Source organism: Saccostrea echinata, unplaced genomic scaffold (assembly GCF_033153115.1).
Source record: "Saccostrea echinata isolate AGI-Se365-2 ecotype Australia unplaced genomic scaffold, CSIRO_AGI_Sech_v1 ptg000054l, whole genome shotgun sequence".
Taxonomy (NCBI): Eukaryota; Metazoa; Mollusca; class Bivalvia; order Ostreida; family Ostreidae; genus Saccostrea; species Saccostrea echinata.
This window is the reverse complement of record NW_026889803.1, coordinates 35,477,457-35,503,525: the sequence shown is the minus strand read 5'-3', so window position 1 is coordinate 35,503,525 and position 26,069 is coordinate 35,477,457. Positions and strand designations below refer to the sequence as shown.

The window sequence follows — 26,069 nt, the reverse complement described above, 5'->3', positions numbered from 1 at the left end:
TCGGGGTTCAGAATTACTCAACCGTGAAATATATGACGTCATGTAAGGAAAAAGGTAAGAAGCCAAAACACGGGCATATTAATGACGACAGGTTTTTCAAGTCATCGTGTAATACCATTTGATGCACCTGAGGTAAACACACCGTTTTTCGATATTTACAGCCAATGTGAATTTCTTGCAATAGCGGTATGGCTGACGGAAGTTTCATGGGGTGTGCTAATTGCGTAGCATAAGTCAAAAAAGGGCAAAAACAGGTTGCTGTGCAGTTTGTGGGGAATTTTTCCACCATAGAAAGTCTTTTTCATCCTTAGAGAGGAACTTGAAGGGTTTCCAAACAACCGTGATGATGACGAACGTTGCCGCGTAACAACGTCATGTCAAGATTGGGATATTCATCCTGCCTCCCGTTTGATTGGCATCTTATTACCACTGAAACCCCAATTAATTAAGTAGACAATGATAATCATTTTATTCACCCATAAACTTAAAGAAACCGATTCTGCATTTTTGGTTTGTGAGCTTGTCAACTTTACGTCGTGTTCTTTTCGACTCGTGTGCTCGTGCGTCGTATGTCCAATTTTCAGCATGTTTACCCCCGCCCAATGTAGCCAGAGATTGTCAAGACTTTCTGTCAAGCATTCACATTAACCAACTCGACTTGCCTTCTTTAAGTTCATCTTTTTCTCCAATTGATTATCTGCTGGACTAACTCGACGGTAGGGCTTATAGGCGTTGGAAAGCCTAAGCGACTCTGCACCACCTAAGGGCTACATTGTCGGAATGATTGAATACTATTCGTATGAGAAAGATAATTGTACTGGTGAACTCTTTGCAGAGGAGAAACAAGGCGGTTAAAAATGCTTGAGGGAGGCATAGGTGATTTTGATTTTATTTTCACTTTTGGGGGGTACCGTCATATGAGATTCAATAACTCATGAATTATTAGTCAAAATCAAATGAGATTTCGGTTACTTGTTGACTAAAGATGTGTCTAAATGTTTGACTGTAACTCTACCGGAAAATACGTTTGAATAAATAGCATAAAATCACTTCAAAAGTTTACCCTGCGTTTCTTTTTCCTTTCAGTATATAATAGGATATTGAATTTTTATCGGTGGATATCTTCACGAGTTGAGTTAACAAATGCGCGAGCTTTTTAATGCATTTTAGACCCAGAGGCTCAATATCTACAAACTTAAATTCATCAACTCCTTTATTATATTGCTTAAGTTTTTTTCTTGGCCTTGTTATACCTAGGAACGACGTTTAGGGGGGTATATTGGAATCAGCATGTCCGTCTGTATGTAGACGTCATTTTTTCCGGACCTGTTCTTGGAGACTATTGCATGGATTTGTCTGAAAATATGTGCTCATTATTCACCGTGTAAAGATGGTCACCTGGAATTTTCATCATGATTGGATAAGTTTTCTTCATTTTACTGGGTTTTTTTTTTCATTTTTATTGACTTAGTCATTTTGGGTTCATGTAGATTTGAGACATAGAATCAAGAAACTGCCAGTTGGTACATCTGTAGAAAAATGTTAAATAAAGCTAAAAACCAGGTCATTAAAACTAAAAAAATCACCAAGTATTTTAAAAAAGTTTTATGGTAGTTAGTCCTTACAAATCAAGGAGTCATGCAGTAACCTTATTAAAAATGTTGCATCAAGATTACACAGTATGAAGCTTTGTTTTCAACAGCAGTAACATAAACATGATAAATATGAATTTATATTGTACTACAAAAATGCAGAGTTAACAGTGCATCACACACCAGATAGTGTAAATCCATTCGTCCCTTGGGAGTAATGATTGGACATGCAAACAGTTACAGATTAATTAATGAGTCCAATGTTTGGAAGTTGTTAGAGCATCTCTATCCATGCAGGTGTTATCTATATCTCCTGGGAATTGGACAGAAGAGTTAAAGATCTGGTTTCTAACTCTCTTAATTGCAATTGAAAGTCTGTCAAATTAAAATACACAGTTACTGAGTGATGATGTAAAGTTACCAAGACTAATTTCATATTGTATAATATGATATTTTTATTTAATTATTTATTTTTTTACATCTCAGCAAACAAATTGCAGAGTGTCATGTCTCACAAAGATGAGCTATGATGAAAATAACTTGATCTTTTTGCAATGAAGTTGAAACTATTTTTACCTGATGTAATTAAGGCAATACAAATAAATTTTATTTCATGCAAAACAAGTCGAAATAGTTCACTGAGAAAAAAAATCTAAATTTATATGCGTAGGTGATTGTATGACCGTTTTGCACTGTATATGAAAATATGATATTTACTCCATTTGGATGCAAAGAAATCAGTTTGTTAACGATCTTTATTAAATAACACACACTGTCAGGAATATACAAAATACATGTATGTTTTTCAAAATGTATATATACCTATGGCATTTGTCTAGAAAAAAAATTATCAGTTTTTAACAAAAAATCACACCAAATACATTTCTATCCACACTATTGGGGAAATTATATTTCGTATTTATTGTATTATTTTACTTGATAAGATATTTATTTTGCACAAATTCTTGGACAAAAACAGCACTATCAGACACTTAAATGAATAAATAACCCTGACCAAATTGCTGAACACAAAAACATACGGCAAAAGGATGAAATATTGATTAATTCAGTACGTATTATGTCATCCATTTTATATAAAGCAAGAATTAAAGCAATAGTTGCCAAATAACGAAGCATTCAAATTACAGTTTGCCAATCACTGTCCGCTTCATGAATAAAGAATAAATAGATAAAGGTCAGCAATCAGGCGCGTAGCCAGAATAAAAATGATGTGTACGCAGAGAACGGCAGGGGTTGGGTAGGTGGGGGGGGGGGGGTCGTGACCCCCCCCTCCCCCATCTGTGTTTAAGGGCTCTGGTCAGGCACGTAATATAGTTTTTGCCAGCCAGAAAAAAATTACAACTTTAAAAATTTTGACAAGCAAGGACGAAAAAGGAAGATTGTCAAAATTCGAAATCCTATTTCTTGGGTGTGTGTTTCAACGTTGAGTTTCCGGAGTTTTACCAAATATTTCATTCATTTTCTTGAAATATAAAAATTATGCCATTTAGCTTTTGTTTAGGAAATAAAAGACATAGTAATATTTATAGTTTTAACGAAAATTAATATTCCATGGAAACTTATTGTACATATAATTGAGGCTAAAAATTTAAGCGATATATTAATTCGTATCATATAATCATTCTTAACGTTTAAAAACACGTATACAAAATTTTAATTATGAACAAAAAAATATCGTATTGTAAATCATACTAGTAGATCATAGCATACAACGATGTGGCTGAAATTTAATTTTTCAAAGATCTTTAAAAAAAATATCAATGTATGATAGAACAATGACAAAATAATGAATGATTTATTTGGATTTGGAAGTTATTAAATAAAAGATTTCAAATTTTATCATACAACCATGATAATTTAAAATTTAAATCGACACAGTGTGACACAAAATAATTTGAAACACAAATATTTGTTGGATGGTACTGAGATTTTTTTCTCCGAATAATTCTCTCTTTTTTTCTTTTTCTTTTTTTTCTTTTTTTGAAAATAATGTGTACGCACTTGCGTATTTGCGTATAGGCAGCTACGCGCCTGGCAATATTATTAATATTTACTAGCATTATAACCCACGCCTGAAAAGTTGTGGGGATATGGTATTGAGATCGTTCGTCCTTCTTCCGTCCAGCCCGTTCGTCCATTACATTTAGGGGTAGCCATCTCTGATCCACCACTCCTCCATTACCATTAAATAAAATTTAACGAGACTTTTATGCACGTAATTTAACAATAATACGTAGTCAGTATTAATCATAACATTTTGATCAATGAGGGAAACAGGGAATGAAAAAAGATAAGAAATATTACTGTAATATATGAAACAAGCATTATAATATAATAAACTAGTGCTAATTGTAACGGGAACTGTTACAGATGTTCCCCAAATGCTCCCCCACTCCCCTATAGGCACTTTTCCTTACAAGCTTCATTAAAGTAAGCAATTCTTTTTTTAAAATAATTCTACACTTTATTTTAAGAAGTATTTTATTGAAAAAACAACGCCGGTCCTTTGAGTATTAGCCAATCAGATTTCAGCGCACGTTCATGCCCATGTTTTATAGATATTTCAAACTTCCTCGTTAAGAGACTCACAAAAAATACTTAGTGTGAAATCTCAAAGATTTTTATTGAAAACTTTGAAAGATACATTCGCATAAGTATTAGCCAACTAGAATGCAGCACTCGTGCAATCATGTTCTTGCTTTCAACTTTGATAGTAGCATAATGTAGGAACCCATTATACCTATCTATATTCTAAATTCAACCTGTTTTGTGGAAAACTAAGAAAGTTACGGCTATCTAGAGATAGAGCCAATCAGATTGCAGCACACGTGCATGCACGTGTTTTCACAATATCTCAAATATATCATGTTGTAGAACCTCTTAATGTATGACTGTGTTTTAAATTTCAAAGTATTTCGTCAAAAAACAAGAAAGATATTGAGATTTTTGTTTCAGCGAAGCAAAGCGAGGTACACGTGCATGCGTGCGCGTTCATGCTTATTTAACAATATCATCTTGTGAATACTACTAAGATATATTTATATTCTGAGTAATAAAAGCATTAAATAAAAAAAAATAGAGAAGTCAAAAAACAAGAAAGAAATTGAGATTTTTGTTGCAGCCAATCAGAGCGAAGTACATGTGCATGCGCGCGTGTTCATGTTTATTTAACAATATCTTATGAATACTACTTAGATATATTTATATTATGAGTTTAAAAGCATTTAATCAAAAAATAGAGACGTTAAGGCTTTTTCAATTATATCAGTCATTTCACACATCGCACGCGCCTACACGTGCATGCATGTGCGCGCAAAATGACCTGACATTCCGCACATCTACACAACATGCCTGTTAACCCCAAAAGGTTTCATCATAATCGGATGAGTACATGCAGTTTCTGAGAACACTCGCGGATAAAAATGTACCGGAGAAGAAATTCAGAAAAAAGAAAGTAAAAACATCATGTTCCCAAACTTTTTTTGGGAAACATAATAACTCTAGGCTTTATTATCTCAAGGAAAAAATACTGCAGTGTATGATAAAACTGATTTTCAATAAACAGTGTGTTACACCATAATATTGTACTGAAAGCTGGCTACTAGGAAATAAGGTAAAGCCGCAGAACTTGTAGGGAGAAGACACATTATGTTTAAGCAAATGATTGAGACTACATTCCTGTTCATTTGCTAAATCAAATAGAAAAGTTTAAGAAATTACAGAAATATCAATTACACAGGAAAATGGACCAATTAATGCAGAATTGGCTGAACCAGATTTGTCAATGCTACAGACAACATCCAACAAAGAATCACACATCGAAGAGAAAAAGATTGGACATTCCACAAATAGAAAGAAACCTAAAAGCAGAAAGAAGGGGGCGGATAATACAGAGGTGGGTCCCATTCGCGTGGATTGATTATAAATCAAACAAATTCAAACGGACTCAAGTAATGGTGTTTTAGCGCTCATTTAATATGTGTATGTCACGTGTATGAATTTGAATTTTATAGTCAGACTTAAAGTACATGTATAAATAATCAATGTCCAGTTAGCTGTTTTAGTGAGAGGTTTCGCACGATGAAGAACAGTCAGTGTTTAGGACATACGCAACGTACATCTACATTTAAATGTACCTTTCCCACTGATAATTTTCCAAGATATTTATACCCCACGCAACAAGTTGCGTGAGGTATACTGTGGAATCATTTTAATTCGTGGGGGTCAATGTTCGTGGGCAAGCAAAATTTTACTTGTTCGTGGGGACTTAATTTCGTGGGTTGCTCGTTTATACGGTAGATTTAATGAATTAATATGTTTACAAATAAACGTTCGTGGGGATGTAAATTCGTGGGTACGGGTGACCCACGAAATCCACGAAGATTGGTCCCCCACGAACAATGATGATTCCACAGTAATGTTTTTGAATCGTCCGTCAGTCAGTCAGTCAGTCAGTCCGTCAGTCCTGTTTTTTTTTTTGTCAGCGCAACTCCTCATAAACCGCTGCACAGAATTTGGTCAAACTTTGCAGATATTTAGGACACAATATGTAGATGTGCATACATATTACCAGGAAATTCCGATTCCTTTATTTTTTCTTGGAATTTCGGCACTTTTCAACTTAGATTTTTGGCCATATCTTGAATATAGAGATGAACAGTTTATCAGCGCAACTCCTCATAAACCGCTGCACAGAATTTGGTCAAACTTTGCAGATATTTAGGACACAAAGTGTAAATGTGCATATTACCATGAAATTTCAATTCCTTTATTTTTTCTGGGAATTTCGACACTTTTCAACTTGGATTTTTGGCCTTATCATGAATATAGAGATGAACAGTTTGTCAGCGCAACTCCTCATAAACCGCTACACAGAATTTGGTCAAACTTTGCAGATATTTAGGACACAAAGTGTAAATGTGCATATTACCAGGAAATTCCAATTCCTTTATTTTTTCTGGGAATTTCGACACTTTTCAACTTGGATTTTTGGCCTTATCATGAATATAGAGATGAACAGTTTGTCAGCGCAACTCCTCATAAACCGCTGCACAGAATTTGGTCAAACTTTGCAGATATTTAGGACACAATGTGTAAATGTGCATATTACCAGGAAATTCCGATTCCGTTATTTTTCTGGGAATTTCGACACTTTTCATCTTGGATTTTTGGCCTTATCTTGAATATAGAGATGAAAATTTTGTCAGCACAACTCCTCTTAAACCGCTGCACAGAATTTGGTCAAACTTTGCAGATATTTAGTACACAGTGTGTAGATGTGCATATTACCAGGAAATTTCGATTCCATTATTTTTGCCTTAAGAGTTTTGCCTATTATTGAAGAAACTTTCCAGCGAGGTAATAAGGAAATCCACTGGAATCAGCTTTTGTAATGAAATTTTATGTGAAATATTTTATGACCTTAAAAGACCCCTATTGATTTTGAGATCAAAATATTAATGATTTAACACACACACAATCTTGGATAGTTCTCACCCCACCCCCACCCCCCTCCTCAAAATGGTGCTTTGCCTTAAATAATTTCATAAGTACAGTATATAAACAAATTCCTATGACTACATCACAATTTTGTTTCCGTCAATTATTTAAATGTGTAAATTGTCATGTGTTGGACATGGACTTACATTCATTAACAAATCGAAATCGCTGAGGAATTTAAATAACAGTTTGTCAGCATAACTCCTGCACTGAATTTCCTGAAACTTTGTAGGTATTTCAGACATAATGTATAGATTCGTATATTACCAAGAAATTTTGATTCTATTACATGTATTTATCTAGAAACTTCAGCCCAATTAAATTTGTAACATACAAAGATTTGAATGTCCTTATATGCAAGAAGTTTTGATGAGATGATTTTTTTCAAGTAATGCCCCTTTTTGAATTATACCGTGTATTTAAAATGCACTGTGCCATTCATTACGTGTTGCATTGTCGAGTTTTGGGGGAGCGTGGGTTATGTGAGCTTGCTCACTTTTTCTTTCATTTTAGTTTAAAATCATAATATCATTACATGTACTTAGGCAAAAAAATCAGCATACATTTCGAAGACTTTTGAAAAGATATCAGATGATGAAAACCATTGCATTTTTAAAAGAAAAATTAAGGGAAAAAGGTGTACAACATTACCAGACATTATAACATTGCGCAAAGGTTTTTCAATTATATTGTAACTATTAAATTATTCTGGGAATATGAAAATAGAGTTCAAAACTACGTTGTGTATGTCCTTAAGATGACATATGTGTTGTGTCTTACTTTTTATTCAACATTTCTAGAGTTTCGACGGCAATATTTTTTTGTTTTTCAGGAAACCACAAGCGACCAAAAAGATGCAACTTTAACTGTTGCTGAAAAATCTGACCCACATTTTAAAGGGGTGGAGCATAAAGATGACAACGACACCAGGGTTAACAACAAAACAACAAAGAAGAAGGCTAAAGTTCAAACGAAAGCAATAGAACAAAATGGGGTAAGATCATCACAAATTTATCGATTAACAGAAACTTGTTGTGGTGATATTGATTATCTGGACCGGGGGCGGAAGGAATATTTCTGGGCTTAGGGTAAAGTACATGTAACAGTCACGTGATTGAACAAAAAAAAACTTAAATTGCTCTCTCAGATTAACAGATTAAAGGAAATGTTTTTATGCCCTGCCATGAAGATATATTTATCAAACCTTACATGCAGATACATATTGGTAAGAGCTATTCAAATGCATCAGTATTTTTGGACTTTGACCTACTGTAAGACCTTGACCTTAATATTCTTAAATATGTGTTAGTTCAATTTCAAATAAACTATTCAAGATATTTTTAACTAAACACATATACTGATACATATTGGTGAGAACTTATCAACTGTATCCAAATTATTTTTAACTTAACCTTCCCTAGGACCTTTGACTGTACTATTTGTTGTGTTTAAAACTTAGTTTCAAAGAAACTTTTCAAGATATTTTCATCAAACTTTAAATTAACACACTAATAGAAAGCTATCAACTGTGTCAAAATCATAATTTTCTGATCTTAACCTTCCCTGTGACCTTGACCTCACTATTCCTCATTTACATAAACTTGAAAAATAAGCAAAGTACATTTCTTTTCATTTTGCATTACTTATGAACCCTGGACAGGGCATTTATGTCCTATGGACATATTTTCAGTGTTCTATAGATATGAGTGCAGGGGTTGAAATTTTCCTGGAAAACCCACTAACCCAGGGACTACTGATCAGTAAAAATTACAAGCCCAAACCTCAAACTAACTAACCCAAATTTTTTTTTATGCAAAATGAAAATATAACAAGTTAAATTAAAGTTTCAAATGCTGTGGTGACAGAAACAAATTAAACTACAATGTAGTTCTTATTCAAAAGAAACCAGTCTACATAGATTAGCAAAAGTAAACTGACGAGAATTTTTTTCCGTTCTGCTAGTCCGACGGCCTATCATTCATTTAAATTAGCTAGCCCGAGTCTTAAAATGACTAGCCCCGGGCGTCGGGCTACCGTATATTTCAACCCCTGTAAGTGTAATAAATAACACTTCTACTAATTTTAATGCAAATTAACGGTTAGTTAATATTTAGGAAAATTCTACTGGCGATAAAGAATCAGTTTGGAATATTGATACAGAAGAAGCAAACGTTACAAAAGATGGAGGAAATTCGGGTGAAACAAATACAGGAATGAAAGTTAAAGATAGAAAGAAAGGGATCAAGAAATTAGAGGTTAAGTTGAACTTTTTTATCAAGTTCATAAGAAAAAAGATCATTTTCATAGATAACCTGAACAGGACTTTGTAAAACTCAAGTTGAATAAGTGTATGATTATTTTCATTTTAACCAAGAATTTAAATTAACCAAAGTTAACCTAAGTTTTACAGTTAAGTTTCATAGTTTTTACCACTGTTGTTTTCAGGAAAGTGTAACATGCAACTTTTTGTTTTAAAGGGAGGGAGTAAAACAAAGAAGATAGAAGAAGATTTGCAGGCGGTTAGATCACAGATATCTCAATGGTGGGAGAAATGTTACTTTGGAGCAAAACAAAGAAAACTGTTTCTTCCTTACTTTGACGGTACATATGTACTTATGTATTCTAATTCAGATACTGGTAAATGATACATGGATATATATAACCATTAGGTTTTATACTGTTGAATATATCTGATTAAGGGTAAGTTCACCTAATTTTTTTTCATCATTTTTTTTTATTTATTGAGCCTGAGTAGCGATCACAATATTTATTAGAGTAATTAAATATTGCAAATCTGAAATGCATAATTAAAATTGATTGCGATATACTCATAATGGTTAAAGATTTTGTTACGATTGTAGAGACTCATGCGCCATGGCAATAAGACACTATGTATGTTTGTTATGTTATCTGTAGAATTTTACATTACTTTGTAGACACATTGACGATGTCGAACCTATCAGCTCACAAGAAAGAGGAGACGAGACTTAGAAAATACTATGAGAAAAATCGTGCTGTGTTTGAAAGTATTTCAATGCATTATTCTGTACGTGTAATAATAACAACGATTTACCCTATTACAAAATGTTAGAATACTTGCTGAAGTGTATTCAAGCAGATGTTTTGGATACTTATCGTCTAGTCAATCTAGCAAAATATTAAGCTCAACTCCAAACTAATACAATAGAAGTTATTTGTGATTAATAATTTAAAGCATATTTATAAAGAAATGCAGTAAAATGTCTGAAAAAATCTAATGAGGGGAAAGCATAATTTTGGCATGATTCAATTATCTTTATGAAAATTAAATATAGAAAAGGGACATAACTCTGTAAAACCATTCAATTTTTTATTTTTAAAGATAGCATTCATGTACCTGGTTTAAACGTTTTGATATCATGTTATAGATCATTTATTCACATAGATTTATATTGATATGAAATGAATGTTTTGAAGTAATTGAATTTTATAATTCTTTTTGTCATTTTTGGAAAAATTAACTAAAAATAATGGTCAGTGAATACAGAGTTTAGGAAAAGAAATAAATCTTTGAATTAGGTACTAATATGCAAAAATAATTCAATTTAGTTACAGTAACTTAATACTTTGGACATATTTCTAGTTCTACTATAATTTATATTTAGAATATTGTTGTACCCCCGAAATTCTTTCCATTCTTCAAATTTTGTTAGATTTTTTACCACAACTATTTTGTAAAAGCTATCGTTTATTTTTTTTCTCTCAAAAAATTCTGTTGCAATTAGTTTTTGTGTTAAACAATGAATTTAATAGACTTGATGTTCTCTGATCTGTTCTGTTAGAAAAAAGTTTATAATATGAATGCTTGTCTAACAAAAATTTTATTCCTGGCATCGATTTTGAAAAAGAAACCTCTAAATCGTTTTTTTTTTTCTCTCTAAAAGTTTGACAAATACTAATCTGTTCAAAATTTTTCTTCATTTGTAAACTAAACATATTTGTATTCTGATTACAGTCTATAAAAACATTGTTTCAATGAAAATAATTACAGAATAGAAAAACCAAAATTGCCTTTGACTAATGTAAAAGGAAAATATTCGTCCTTGTAACATCTCTTGTTTTGGCAATTTGTCTTTTTAAAGACAGGAGGAGTAGTATAAGTCTCCTTTTAATAATATCATTAGAACAAATAGCTCTCAAATTCATGGATCAGAAGCAAAGTGTCTTTGAGATTGATGATTTCATTTATGTGTAACATGCACTTTTAACTACTTTAAAATTAAAAAAAAAAACTACTACCTTAATATCCTTTATGAAGTGTACTACATTTAAAATTATACCAAATTTCACTCGAGTTATATTTGCTGATATTTGTAAAATGCATGAAAATGTTTGAAGGATAGATATACTGTTTCTTTCCTTTAACTATTTAAAATTTATTTTATGAATCTAGGAAGATGATTTAAAGCAAAGGCCATATGACATAGAAAACGATTATCAGGTATATGCATGAACTATACACTTATCATCACGAAAAAGACACAGAGTTCTGCTTGTTCTGATGCACCTAGTTTCTGTCAAGTTAACAATTCCTCCCATTTGTAGATGAAGCTACGTGAGAAAGATAAAGAATTTCTTGATTACCAAGCATTGCAAAGGGAAATCATGAAAGAACTTGAGGTAACCAAAGTCTGACAATACTTTTCAAGACCTGGATTGTTTAATATCTTGTCTTATTTGATAATTTTAGAATATTTCTTGGGGTTTCTTTTCCTAGACCCAGGTTCAAGCCAAGGAACAGAGAATTAAACAAGTGGAAGAGAACATACAAGAGATGAAAGTCCAGCAGAGCAAAATACAGGTTAAGGCTATTTATTTCACAAAATTCAACTTAATATTCAGGATTTTATATTGTTGTATAGAATAAATCCCAGAAAAAATCTTCAAAAAGAAGAGTTAGAAGATAGCACGTAAAAGCGATTTAGAGTTTAATTGAACAATATGCTGCTGGCAAAGGAGCTGGTGCTCCTAGTTCTGATAATAAATCAAGTGCATCATTTTATTATTTCACAAACTCTTTCATTTTAAGATAAAATTTTATGACGAGAAAGAAATTTCATAGTGACAAAACTCTTCAAGAGGGAAATATAAAAGACCTGGAGGCTCTGGAATATAAAATATTTATGTACTGATGTGCATATATTCTGTCATAACAAGCCTGAGCAGGGCCTCTTAATTATAACATCACAAAACTGATCTTTTCTGTTCTTTTTCTAGGCTCAAGCTGAACAAAAAATGGAACAGATGAAAAATGAAGTCAAAGAATCAAAGGTATACCAATCTTATATTCAGGTTCATGTCAATAATTAAAACTTAATTTTCACTACTGATAATAGATTCCATTTAATATTCATGGAAATACTTATAATATAAATAGAATGAGTCCTCAAATTTTCCACAGGAACTGTTACTGGAAAAAGATGAGCTTATAACGGCTCTTGGAAAGTTATTGGAAAAATTAAAAACTGTAAGTCTCGTTTAAAGTAGCATTTCGCAAATTCCATATGGTCGTTAAAATAACCTTGTTTGCAAATACAACATAACGTTGGGTCGGATTTTGACTGACATGTTTCATACCTATTATTAGGCATTTTTAATACTAATTTTAAGTATAGGTAACCTTGTTTACATTAATTCCGAAGGTTCACAATGGGTGTGACCGGTCGACAGGAAATGCTTATATACTCCTCTTAAGCACCTGATTTCACCTTTGGTATACCAAGAGGTCCATGTATTAACCTTATTGACGATTTAAGTTGTTTCTAGAATTTATGAGATAAATCACTGTTCGTTATACTTTGCAAGTATATAGTAAATTATAAATCCAACAAATAAAGTAGAGAAGAAAACATTTATTTAAGAAAAATGGGACAGGTGAAGGGTTTGCACTCCAAACTCTCACTTCTGAGATGTACATTTTAAATAAAATCCTAATGATAACTTCATGGTTACAAAACAGTGCAAAGTAGAATCATAAATCATCAGTAGGTAGATTAAAGCTCAAATTATGGAATGCCTCAGCTGCCTTTTTTGAATAACATTCATGTGATGTTATTTCTTCTCTAGATCCCCAACATAATTTTTCTATTGTTAATTGTAATTTATCATAATAGTAAACTATTGTTTACTATAGTAAATACTTTGACATTCTACGAAATTTTAATTTAAAACTTTTCCCCGAGATTTAGAGACTCAGTATCCCTTTAATTCCTTTCTAATGATTTAAATTTGGGGAATTTTAGGAATAATATGTGAATAAACAAGTAATAATTCCATTTGCATTAAAGAATCGGAGAACTAAAAATATAGCAATTTGAAATTCGTAGAAACAAGACATTGATTTACTGTTATAGAAACTTTGATTTACTTTAGTAAAAGCGTTGATTCTATCATAAAGTTTAGTTAACTATTTGAGACACATTTGATTCTAAGATTATTATCTAGGCTCTTTTTGAATAACCATCAACTTTAAATTCTTGGATAGACATCTTTCAAATCATATCTGGCTTTGTTTTCCTTTCAAAATATTTATGACAATATTGCAACCCTCGTTATGTTACCACACTTGTTAAAAGAGCCTGACTTGCTTTAAGAAACTCAATTTGAAGCATTTTACCATCTATAAGTTTCAATCACAACATAACAAAGAATCATCATATAATGAAGCATCAGCATTTAATTCAAAGTATCAGCATATAATGAAATAATAAAGCATCAACATTTAATTAAAAGTATCAGCAATTATGAATAAGAACACTTGATGTCATTACATTATCATATATTTACATTCGACGTGTAATTTCCTCATAAAATTTGTGAAAAGCCACGATATGTACAACGCAATAACTCGGATAGAGGTGGCAAAGGTTAAGTTAGGAAGTTTATGTCGACGTCACATACTTTGAATGCCGTAAAAGAGCAACGCCACAACGGAAAAAAATTTACGCTCGCGTATAATATTAACGATTGCACCATCAATTTATCTATACAAGGACGATGTGTAATATGTAAACAGGCATAATTTATTTTTTAAAAAAAGATATTATATCAACTTACCGAGAAATCATCTTGAATATAAGCATTGAATTTAAAATTTTTGAAGTACATTGTGCTATAACACGAAAGGCTATGCAGACAAATTTTATGACGTGCTAGGGCGCGTTATTCAATTTGTCAGCACAGCCGTCCGTATTATGATACAATGTACAAGTACATCAAAAATTTACAATTCAATACTTTAATGAAGACAAAGTAGAAAGTTGTGAAAGCAAGTTTAAAGCATGTTATGTCAGTGTATTGGTACATGTATATACTAGTAATGAAATGTAATGTCAGAGTCTCACCATAAAACGAAGATGTAGCAACACGAACTGCCATAATATCTTCATAAACCATAAAAGTATATGTATCAGCAAATAATGTCAAAGCATCAGCATTTACTGAAGGAAGATCCAGAAAATATTGAACGAGTATCATCCAAATATGAATGTTATCCACATAAGGCAAGTTAAGTGAGGCGTTCCATATAGGAAATATTATAAAGCTATTGCTTATGGTGATAACAGGATACTTGAAGTTTTTATTGTTTGGTTCATATTTTAGACTCAAGTTGACCAGAAATCTGAACAAAGGGAAAATGAATTTCAGGAAATGAAGGTAAAGCAGAGTAAAATTTGGATTCACTTTGTTAATTAATGTCAAACACTGTAATTAAATCTTTACAGAATTAATACATACCATTTGTCTGAAATAAGTTCGTGTTTTCAATAGGAACTGTTATGTAAAAAAGATGAAATAATAAAAGGACTTCGAAAATCATTAGAAGAAACCAGAAAAGTAAGATGAAGTGTTAATCCAGTCTTTTGTAAATACAATTTGATATAATAATTGTATGATCGGTACTCATTTAGAGTATTTATCAATTTCCTTTAATTTATAGACATACCCAAAAGAAGACAGTTTTATCAAAACATCGGAACATCATAGCATATCGGAGGTAAAATACTTGTCATGATTTTTTTCAAGGCAGTTCTCTGTTACTCTTTATACTTTTTTGGCTTGCATGGTCACCGATTTTGATGTAGCTTTGCTTAATGTTATTTCTAATGACACCAGGAACATATACAAATGTATCAAAAACGTTTGGTTCCAATGTTTTTTGATAAAAGATACAGATGTAAAAATTGAGTTTTTCACCTACTTTGAATCTTTAATAAACTTTGAAAAAAAAGACTAACCCAAACTCTATCATTTACACAGAAACATTATACCTTGTTGCCACATGCTGAGAAGGAATGATTTGAAACATCCCTCTAAATAAGTGGAACATGTAATTTTAGGTACATTTGGCATATGACGCTTCAAATTCACTTATGTTAGGAGTTACATGACCAGTCTTAATCGCCAACAGTAGAGAAACAATGAAAACAAGTGTTCTTATATGAAGAAATACTGTAAACCAATTTTTATATGCGTGCGAGAAATATCAGAGAGTTTCGCGACCTACTTGAACTCGTGAATATTAATCGTCGCGAACCAATTATTTTGCTTTGTATTTGTAAAGAATTAAAGATAACGCGAATAATAGTTGGTTTACAGTATAGTAATATTTTTCTAGAAATTAACATCATAATTGCCATGGTAACATCGGATAACTTAACATACATTAATAGTTAATTTTGATTTATACATTACCATCTAACAAAAAGACAAAGGGATTCAGAAATGACGAATGTCTTTATCTTTCAGACCTCCTAACACTGATGATATAAACTTAAGAAAATTTGAGACTTATCGCTACATGATAGTTACCATGAAGTCAACATACAAATGTAGCAGTAGGCTAACAAAGGCTAACAACTAATTTAGAGCCGATATGAGTTTATAATATCTGAAGAAGAAAGTCTGTGATTATATATCATATATATTAAATGTAAACAAAGTACAGAGAATGGTTCTCAAATTGTTGATACAGTTTTTCTATGAAGCTTTATTTTCCATTTACAATGGCTAACTGATAAAACAAGAGTGATGCGTAATAGTCTTGTTGAATGAATTTTCTCCTTTCAGAATATGCATGAAATAAATGTTCTCCACGAGTTTTGTCAAAAGCAGAAGAAAACAATACGCAATCTTCAACGAGAAATTGAACATCTAAGAAAGGTAGAACAAAGAATTTGTCAATATCTGTGGCTATCACATATCACATATCATTACGTGTATTTTTAGGGAGATGGGTGAACAAGGCGCGCAAAATGCCTATAGCTTCAAAAATATAAAAATCATATACAATTTGTGAACTTAGTATCTAGAGTAAAACTCATTATTGAACTTTATGAAGGAGATGGGCGAAGAAGGCGTGCAGGATGCCTATAGCTTCAGATATGTAAAAATCTTATTCAATTCGTGAATTTAGTATTTAGAGTGAAGTTCTCTTTAATGAAATTTATGAAATAATGATAAACAAAACTTTATTGAGGAAAAAAAATTTCGGCAAAAATTATTCTGTTATTAAAAAATTATGTGGTATTCGTGGGGTCCGAGCCATAGCAATAAAAATCCTGAGTATATACCATTTTCCTTGAAGACTTGAGGCATTTAAATCATGTTTGTGATATGACCCTTGACTAAATGGACTTCAAGTATTTCTCGGAAATATGCGAATATTGTGTCATAAAAGTGTATTTTTAAGGTATAGTGGTCTTTGCTTTATGTTTTTCTTAACCAAAAAATGTACATGTATAATTTTATGCAAACTTTTAGGATAAACTTTCAAAAAAAAATGGAGTGAAGACCCACCCATATCAAAAAATTGTATTATAGTATGAGAAAATGGTCCTTTTTGCCCTCTTAAGTATTGGTATGCTAGTTCAAAGGCAAATAATTTCAATATTTGCGAGATTTTTGCAAATTCTGGAGATTTGACTTCAATGTTAGATGAAATATCAAAGAAAATTTTGTTATAATTGAGATTTAATTCGTCATCTTCATGTTGTAGCACTATAGGCATTTCGTTCGCCTTGCTCGCCCATCTTCTTTTTAAATTTGTAGCATTCTTAATTCATTACCGAGGTAAATTGAATTATGTTATATATATTGGGAAATGTTTTTAAAATTCTTCTTAAAAAGAGCAAGGCAATAATTAGTCAAATTAATATGCAGCTTGTGGAGGTAGTACAGATCAGATCATGGTCATCGGCGGAACCAAATCAAAAATTAACTATGGATAACTAAAGTTTACTGTATTTCATACATTAATATTATACATACATCAATACTATCCTTATAATTTAATTTTCTTTCCATGAATGTTAAAAGAAATCCTTTCAAAAATGCCTTCAATTCCTACAAAATTTAAATGTAACGCCAAGCGTATTCATACGTTTTTGACATAACTAGGCAACATAGGTTATAGATATAAACTATTTTTTTCTTAGAATCAAATTGCTCTTTACAACTAGAATTGAATAGGCACTACAGTAAACTATAGTTTTCTATTTAAACTATTTTTAATTATAGCATATTTTGTTAGTGGAGTTTCCCAGCTGGAATCGTCTTTAAGCATTCCTTAAAGCCATTGTTTTTGTGAAAGGATGTTTTCTAATCTTTTCTTCTTTTAGTATGCTTTATTGAACTACATGATTAGACAAGATAAGCTTAAGCTCTAACTGTTCATCATGGCATGATTAAGTATCTAGATCGTATAAAATCGTTTAAAAAATGTCATTTCTAAGTGTTTTGAATTGATAGCAATATGTATTTTAATTCAATTGCAATCAATTAACTGTATTCTAATTTTTAAAAAAACTTTTCAGCCCAAAAAAGAGGGGTGGAGTGCACAGTAATTCAATTCATTGCACTCCGTACTTAGGTAAAGCCACTATACACCCAATAAGGGGTCAATATTAACATTAATATATATGAGAGAAACCTAATAGCCTCAAATTATATGAAGTAGAATTCATAACAGATAGATAGGGGTTGAATACTCAATACAGTTATACATAATTTTCATTTATTTTACTACTATTAGTATGTAAGAATGTCCTTATCTATGACTTGGACCTGTCCTTGAAGAGTCATCTCCCTTAGTTTTTAAACAATAAAAATCAATTTTTAAGAAAATCTATTTGGTAAAATAATATTTATTCTATTCCCCCAATGATTAAGTACATATTTCTACTGCAGCATTTATTGATTTTTTTAGTATTTGATTTTTTATTTTTATTTTATAAAAAATTATGTGTCCCCTTAGACTTAACTGCAATCTTTGTTGATAAGTTGCTGCTAAATAATGATATTTTTGAAAATCTCTCTCTCTCTTTCTCAATCATGCCCTTAATATCAAAATATTATCTACGTGATGGATATATGTATATGATTGTGACCTTGAGAAAAGAGTGCTTATGGCATTTTCAATAAAGAACAGAGTAAAAACGTCAATAGAAGTTACGTTTACGACAATTGTCTCTCCCAAAAATTTCAGCGCATTGTTTTCACCACTTGTGCATGTTTCCTGACAGGTTTTTGTTTGTTATTTTACATCCAGAGTAAATATTCTGCTTTGTGTTATTACAAAGTACAGTCACGGTGTATCACTACTGTTTTATTATTTTTACGCTCATTGAATTTTTTTTATTTGTTGAAATACATGAACTTGTGGGTAATTATATGTAGGGCTTCATATACTGTAATAATATTAGTTCGCAGCATAATTAAAGCTGTATCATGGGTTAACGGTATTAAAGATGCTGTTTTTTGAAAAATATAAAATTGTCTAAGGGAAAAAACGCAGCAATTAATAATTGACTGCCGTCATGAGAAAAGGGCCCTTAAGATCAAAATTTCACAAATTGACTTTTTGGTAAATTTTGATAGCCTGACTCTTTCTGAATGCAAATATACATCACTTTTTAAAATATCTCACTTTTTTCAGTATTTTATGAGTATTTTAGTAACGCCGTTTCAGAACAACGTTGACGTTACTTGCTGAAAACGTAACAACGTCGCGTGCGTCAAATTCAGTTTCCAAACATTCTTCAAAAAACTGCATTTTTAAATAACCTTAATCTTTTTGACACATATAAACTTGAAAATTTTTCTCCTTCCAAGCAATTAGAAATTAGTATGTAATTATTCACGAGGGAAGTCACATACTATTTTCATACTATATTAGAGCAGATCTTGTAATTTCGTAAAGGGAGGGGTTGGGGCCTAGACAGGATCTAGGAACGGTTTTTATTCAGTCGAAGAATTAATACTTGTTGAATTCAACACAAGGTATTCTTTTAATAATTAATACTCTAGCTCAATTTATAAAAGATATAAAGCACTTGTAATATTAAAATATAAAAAAAGATCTATATAGATGTCCCAGAAGGGCGCCTCGTGCAATTAAAGCGGTGCATCCCCTTGCAAAAGAGCATATCGATCCCGATATAATTTTTTTTTCGGATATAAGCTCGCATTCTCTCATCCACATACACGCACGTTACTTTATCCCATATAACTTTGTTACGAAGAGATAATAACATCTCATGTATTTTCATGTATCACCGGAAAATTCTAATGGCAAATAAATTCAGATACGCCATGACGTGTAAAAAATTTTTTAAAGTTTCATGAAAAAAAAAATCATAATTAATAAAAAAAAAAATATGTTCACTACTTCCAAGGGGATTTTTTATTTAACTTTTTTGGGATACTTTAATAAAAATGTTTAAATAATTAAGTTTCCATTGTTTATACCCTTCCATTTCTTCGCCTGTCTTAGTTATGGAGTAGAAACATAACAAAGAGGCACATAACGATGTCAAAGGATTATATTATGAACGTTTATTCTGTACATGAAAATTTAAATTTAAATTTTTCGTCAATTTCTTACTTTTTAAAGTAAATCACACTTAATCAAAAGCAGATATAAATGTTTCTGTACTTTTTTTTATTTTGAGGCACCTGTGCCCTGGACGCTACTGCTGTATCACTTGAACACACAATTATCATTCATCATTTCTTAAAAGAACCGCTAATCTAAAAATATTAAAACAACAAACAAACAAAAACATTATGGTTTATGTATATATTGTGTAGTTTGATCAAAGGGATGGTTGTACTATATACTATATATACATACAAAACGGACTGTTCTAAGCGAAATGATATACAGTTGCATTACAATTTTTATGAAATCTATTTGAAATTGAAACCGAATAACTTGCGAGACTTAACAAGCACGTGGAACGCGACCAGAGGGGGGAAGCTACCACTTTTTCTGAGTATAGTATTTTGCTATAGCAAATTTTCATTTTATAACCCCCCCCCCTCCGATTTTAGCTGTTGTAAGATGGAGCACTTGAAAATTCCAGGATTTGTACAAATAAGTTTTTCCCCTTTTTTCTGCTTGTCAGATTATTTTTGGAAGTTGCCCCCCTCCACTCTTTAGTCAATATAAAGATTTTTTTTTTGCTTGTCAGATTTTTGGAGGAAGTCCTCCCCCCCCCCAACTTTTGAAACTGCTGTAGCTACGGACCTGCTTGAATATAAGTTTTTAACTTAATTAAGGTCATCTATTCATCTCACTCTGTGGCATCAGCTAACCTGACACCTTATCTTTTCATTTTTCGATGCGATGAAATGTACATAATATTATATTCTTAAACAATATAATTAAATATTACGTCCAACACACATGTTTATTTTTTTTAATATGAGGCGATAAAGCAAAATCACATTGAATGTTTTTAACTCTACCACTCTAACTTGACCTTAATAAGCGACTTAGTACATGTATCTGCTTTTGTCTAGAAAGCTAAAGGTAAAATAGACAAACCATTTTTTCCTAGTTATTCAATATAGTCTCAAAAATTTACAATTTGTCAGAATCTTGAAATTAAAGAACATGACTCTTATTTTTGTATGTTCAAAAACATTCTTTAAAATCAGTGTCCTTGTTTAATCCTTTTCCTTCAGTATCCCGACAGCAACGGAACTTTCAAAAAATGTTGAGATTTCCGGGGTATCGAGATATCAGAGCTGAGACTCGACGTTCAAGATTTCAACACGAAACGTGACTAATTTATTACATACAGATATACATAAATTCAACAGTCAGCCAAAAAAAAAAGAAGATTTTTAACATATTTTATGGTTATTAAAGTTTTGCCTGAATCTCCGGGATTTTTTTCCGCTGAACATCACCAGTGCTAATTATTTTTTCATCTTTATCAAAATTTAGATTTCTTGATTGTCTTTGTTGTTTTATGACTGCTGTGGTTGATGTTTTTGAACATTTTCTTAACATTTGAATATGACACCCATAACCACTTGTTACTAGTACTTTTTTCCTCTATCAGTGATTTATTCTCAAAAGATGTCGCCATATCAACATTCATCAGAAGTTTGTAATTTCTTTAAGGCCTAATATATTGTTTGATCTTTGTTTCTTCTGTTTCATAAATATTTTTTTAATCCTAATATCACCGTAGATGTAATTGTTATTTTCTTCAACATATTGATATTGCCTTTGGAAAAAGTCCACATTAGCTGTATTTATTTCCTAAACATATTGCTATTCAATTTCAAGTCAGCTTTTATCGGAACAATTTAAGAAAAAATGATACAATAGTAGTTTTTATCAGAGACTACTTTTTAATGTGTTTATTTGATCATTTCAGTTTCTTTTAATCATAATTTGTTTTTTGCAAAATTTTCGTGGCATCCCCCTCTTCTGTTTTCCCCTTAGCATATTTTCTTGCTGTTTAATTTAGCAAAGAATTATCTATCTAGGGGCCGTCCCCCACCCTCTCATTCGTTGTTGTAGTGGCATGTTCGAATCTCACATGATACCAGCACCTATATCCTCCCCCCCCCCCAAAAAAAAAAAAAAAAGATAGGTTCTCTTTTTTACCGATTGCTTTTTATTCGGAGATTTTTTTATTTTTTTTTTTTTTTTTGCTTTTCAATTATCTCTGCCCCCACCCCCCTTCAAGCACACATTTGGATATCGACGCTTCAGCCTGAGCTGGTCTAACTGTGCATATCGATATGATTAACTATAGTTCAAAATTAAAATGGCTAAAACATTTTACATGATTTCAGGTATTTTTTTTTTTAGAATAAAGAAGTGTATATGTGCATTGATCTCTCTCTTTCTCTGAAAAAAATATACGTGTATGTAGAATACCTTTTAATATTATGACTTAGTCTACTGAATATGAGTAAAATTTAAAGCGCATCTGCAAATTGCCCAGAAAACAAATATACAGTATCTTTAGCCATGCATCATATACACTGTATACCCATCGCTAAAAATCGTCGTGATTAACAATGAGTTCAATGTCGCATATTTAGCTTAATTATGTGATATCAAGATAAATACTAAATGTATGTACTAGTGTGTAATTATATTATTTATTTAAAATTTCCGTATCTAATTTCATATGATTTAATGTTTTTCTTGTAACACCTGGAAATCCAATTTTATTTCTTGTTCACAAAACGCAGTCGACAAAAATTACCTCCGTGTTTACAATACCGCGACTTTGACGTCGTTTTCTGCGCAATGTGACGTCAAAAGATAAGGGCCCTTTTCTCATGACGGCAGTCAATTATAATGTTTGCGAAACCTGAAAATTAAGACGTCGTCAACACAGTGAATATAACGTCATAACTTGAGGAGCAGAGATTTCCTGATCAAATGATTTAGACGTAGAAAAAAAGGGATGTACTAGTGGAAATTGGTACTTGAAATTTCATACTTGAAATATATATATATATATATATATATATATATATATATATATATATATATATATATATATATATATATATATAAAGCACTAAAAACCAACAACACTGTATATCCTAAGTGTCGGATCTACTAAGTAGATACAAGGTCACGGATGGAAATTTATATAAAGCACTAAAAATGACCAATGACACGAACAATAATAATTGTCCAATTTTCGGGACGACCTGTCCCTTCCTCAGGACAAAGAAAAAAGCATCCACATGTACATTTTATTCAAGTCATTTTTTAAAGATTTAGGATTAGTACACAATGAGCTGTGAAATTTAGATACATTTACAGAATGATCTTCAGCAAGAACAACAAGGCTAAGATTTGTAAGCTTGATATTAAACTTTGATGTAATCTTCTGTAAATTAATACTTTTATACCCCACCATTAATACTAGTATGGCTGCTACGTATGGTGCTTGCAATGTTGCTTCCGTCCTTCCCTCCTCCCATGACATTTTGTGTTTAGCTCACTTTTCAAAAAAATAATAATAATAATAATGAATATGTTTTAAACAAAATATATTTGCCAGAGTTATACAACTATTTTTGTTTTTGTTTTTTTCTTGAATATCCTTATCATGATCACTTTTAATGTTCTTGTACTTTACAATGTACCTTTACCACTGATGACTTTCCGAGATATTTTTGACTTGCATGTAAAATCATAATACCATCAGATGTTCCTAGACAAATCGGCAGACATTACTACGGTTTTGAACAAATATCGAATGATGAAAATTCTCGTAATTTTTAAAGAAAAATAAAATAAAAAGTTCAGTGGGTATTTTCTCATAATCTGATTCAGAAAAGGTGTACAGCATCATCTTGCATCATAAAATCGCACAAAGGTTCATCAGTTATTGGAACTCTTAAATTATACAGGGAATAAGAAAATAAAGTTCAGAAATATGTTGTGTAAGTCTTTAATGTTAAAAAAAGTTCAAAATGTTTTCAATAAACGTCTTACACTAATATAAGTTTGTGAGAGATCTAGATGTTCAACTGTCACAATTTTCCATCATTGATCTTTCTTATGATATTAATCTCACTATTTCTTGCTTTGCATTATCTGAATTCGAAAAAGCTTTTCAAGATATATTCGTGTACTTTAAAATAAATTGAATTTTTTAAATACAAACAAACAACCTAGGCATTTCCTCGGTTGAATACAAGAGTATCTATAAAAGTAGTTTTCATGAAGTAGGTGCATTAGGGTTTATAGTTCTAAAGCCGATATATTTCCTAAGAAAGTCTTCAATGCTTCAAACCACACATATAATTACATGTTCATCGTATTAAAAAGATGACATTATATCATTCGCAATAAAATTACATTATATTTTATAATTATACACCCGCAAATAAAATTTGGGGGTATATAGGAGTCACCTTGTCCGTCTGTCCATTATTGAAGTCATTTTTCCAAGATTTAGGATAAGTTCACAATAAGTTGTGAAATTTAAATACATTTACAAAAATGATCTTCAGCAAGAACAACAAGGCTACGATTTGTAAGCTTGATATTAAACTTTAATGTAGTCTTCTGTAAATTAATACTTTTTATACCCACCATTAATATGGCTGATGCGTATGGTTTTTGCAATGTTTGCTTCCGTCCTTCCCTCCTCCAATGACATTTTGTGTTTTGCTCACTTTTCCAAAAAAAAAGAAATGTTTTAATCAAAATATTTATGCGAGAGTTATACAACAATTTCATAGTTATTTTTTTTTCTTGAACGTCCTTATCATAGTCACTTTTAATATACTTGTACTTTACAATGTACCTTTACCACTGATAATTTTCCGAGATATTTTTGACTTGCATGTAAAATCATAATACCATCAGATGTTCCTAGACAAATCGGCATACATTACTACGGTTTTGAACAAATATCAAGTGATAAAAATTCTCGTAATTTTTAATGAAAAATAAAAAATAAGTTTGGTGGGTATTTTCTCATAATCTGATTCAGAAAAAGTGTACAGCATCATTTCGTTTTTTAAGTTCCATGAAATAGAGATACTAGAATGACTTTCAATTGCTAACTAAATATTGATGTATCTACAAGAATGTCTAGCAGTTTTTAGCAAAATTAAAATTTTGGGACAGAATCATATTATTGCTGACACATACTACATTCTTTTCAGGTTAAAAATGAACAGAATAAATAAGAACTCCATTGAAGAAGGAAGAACCAGAGGAAAGAATTACAATGAAACTGTTTGTGATGACTTTTAAAGATGACGTTTTAAAATCTATGTATTAAATAATTTTAATGAATAAAGAAATGCATATACTATATATTTATCTGATGTTTTTATGGTGTCAATGACGGTTTTAAAGGGGGTATGGTAGGAACAAAAATGCAAAAAATGATTTTAAGTTTTGTATGTCATGGTCGAAAAAACGAATGAAACAATGTAGTAATTATGAATTTTAAAAATTGTTAATTCAAATCGATGTTACAATTTTTAGAATCTGTGAAAATAACAAATTAAATTCGATTAAACGAATTCAAAAATTATTTATTAAACGAATTGAATAAGTTTGACGGAATTAAAATTTGATATAATGATAAAGAGTTGCAATTCGAATTAAACATTTTTATCAAGTGGGCTTCGGTAATTCTTTACGGACGCCCAATCAGGAAATAACTAGAATATTTTTAATTTGGCTAAAGAATAATCATATTTAATACAACAATTTTAAGGATTTGTGAAGAAGAATTTTTTAATTCCGTAGAATTTTGAACTGGTATTTCTGATTCAATCTCCTACAACGCATTAAATTGTTTAAAATTTGTTAAAACGTATTTAAAGAATTTGTTATTGTAAGATACATTCTATTTTGTTACAAATTTAAACGATGCAAAGCATTATAAAAATTTGCTTTAACAGTAAAAATTTTTTTATTGAATTAATTTTCTGTTAACAAACAATTTTTAAAAATTGAATATGTTTAATTTGTTACCACAGATTGGATAGAAATATGTTAAAATAGATTTTATAAATCCATAAAACTAATCAAACATTTGAAAAAAGGGAATGTTGAAATGTGTTGTTTCAAATTTAATTCCATATAATAAACAGGTATCTTAGGAAGCTATATATATAGCTACG

At 31.1% G+C, this 26,069-nt stretch overlaps 1 protein-coding gene across 1 annotated transcript; it reads left to right on the top strand.

Moving 5' to 3' along the window:
• The first annotated feature begins 11,696 nt into the window (after positions 1–11,696).
• LOC133204838 (calcium-binding and coiled-coil domain-containing protein 1-like) lies at positions 11,697–14,996 on the top strand. Its single transcript, XM_061340582.1, has 6 exons — positions 11,697–11,771; positions 11,869–11,952; positions 12,369–12,422; positions 12,553–12,618; positions 14,754–14,807; positions 14,922–14,996. Exons 1-6 carry the CDS (start codon positions 11,697–11,699, stop codon positions 14,994–14,996), a joined length of 408 nt encoding a protein of 135 aa, XP_061196566.1.
• The last annotated feature ends 11,073 nt before the right edge of the window (positions 14,997–26,069 follow it).

Coding starts and splice junctions, on each gene's coding strand:
- LOC133204838 (XM_061340582.1), top strand. CDS start 11,697: ATGAAGCTACGTGAGAAAGATAAAGAATTTCTTGATTACCAAGCATTG. Junction 11,953..12,368: donor TCCAGCAGAGCAAAATACAG/GTTAAGGCTATT, acceptor TTCTTTTTCTAG/GCTCAAGCTGAACAAAAAAT. Junction 14,808..14,921: donor ATGAATTTCAGGAAATGAAG/GTAAAGCAGAGT, acceptor TGTTTTCAATAG/GAACTGTTATGTAAAAAAGA.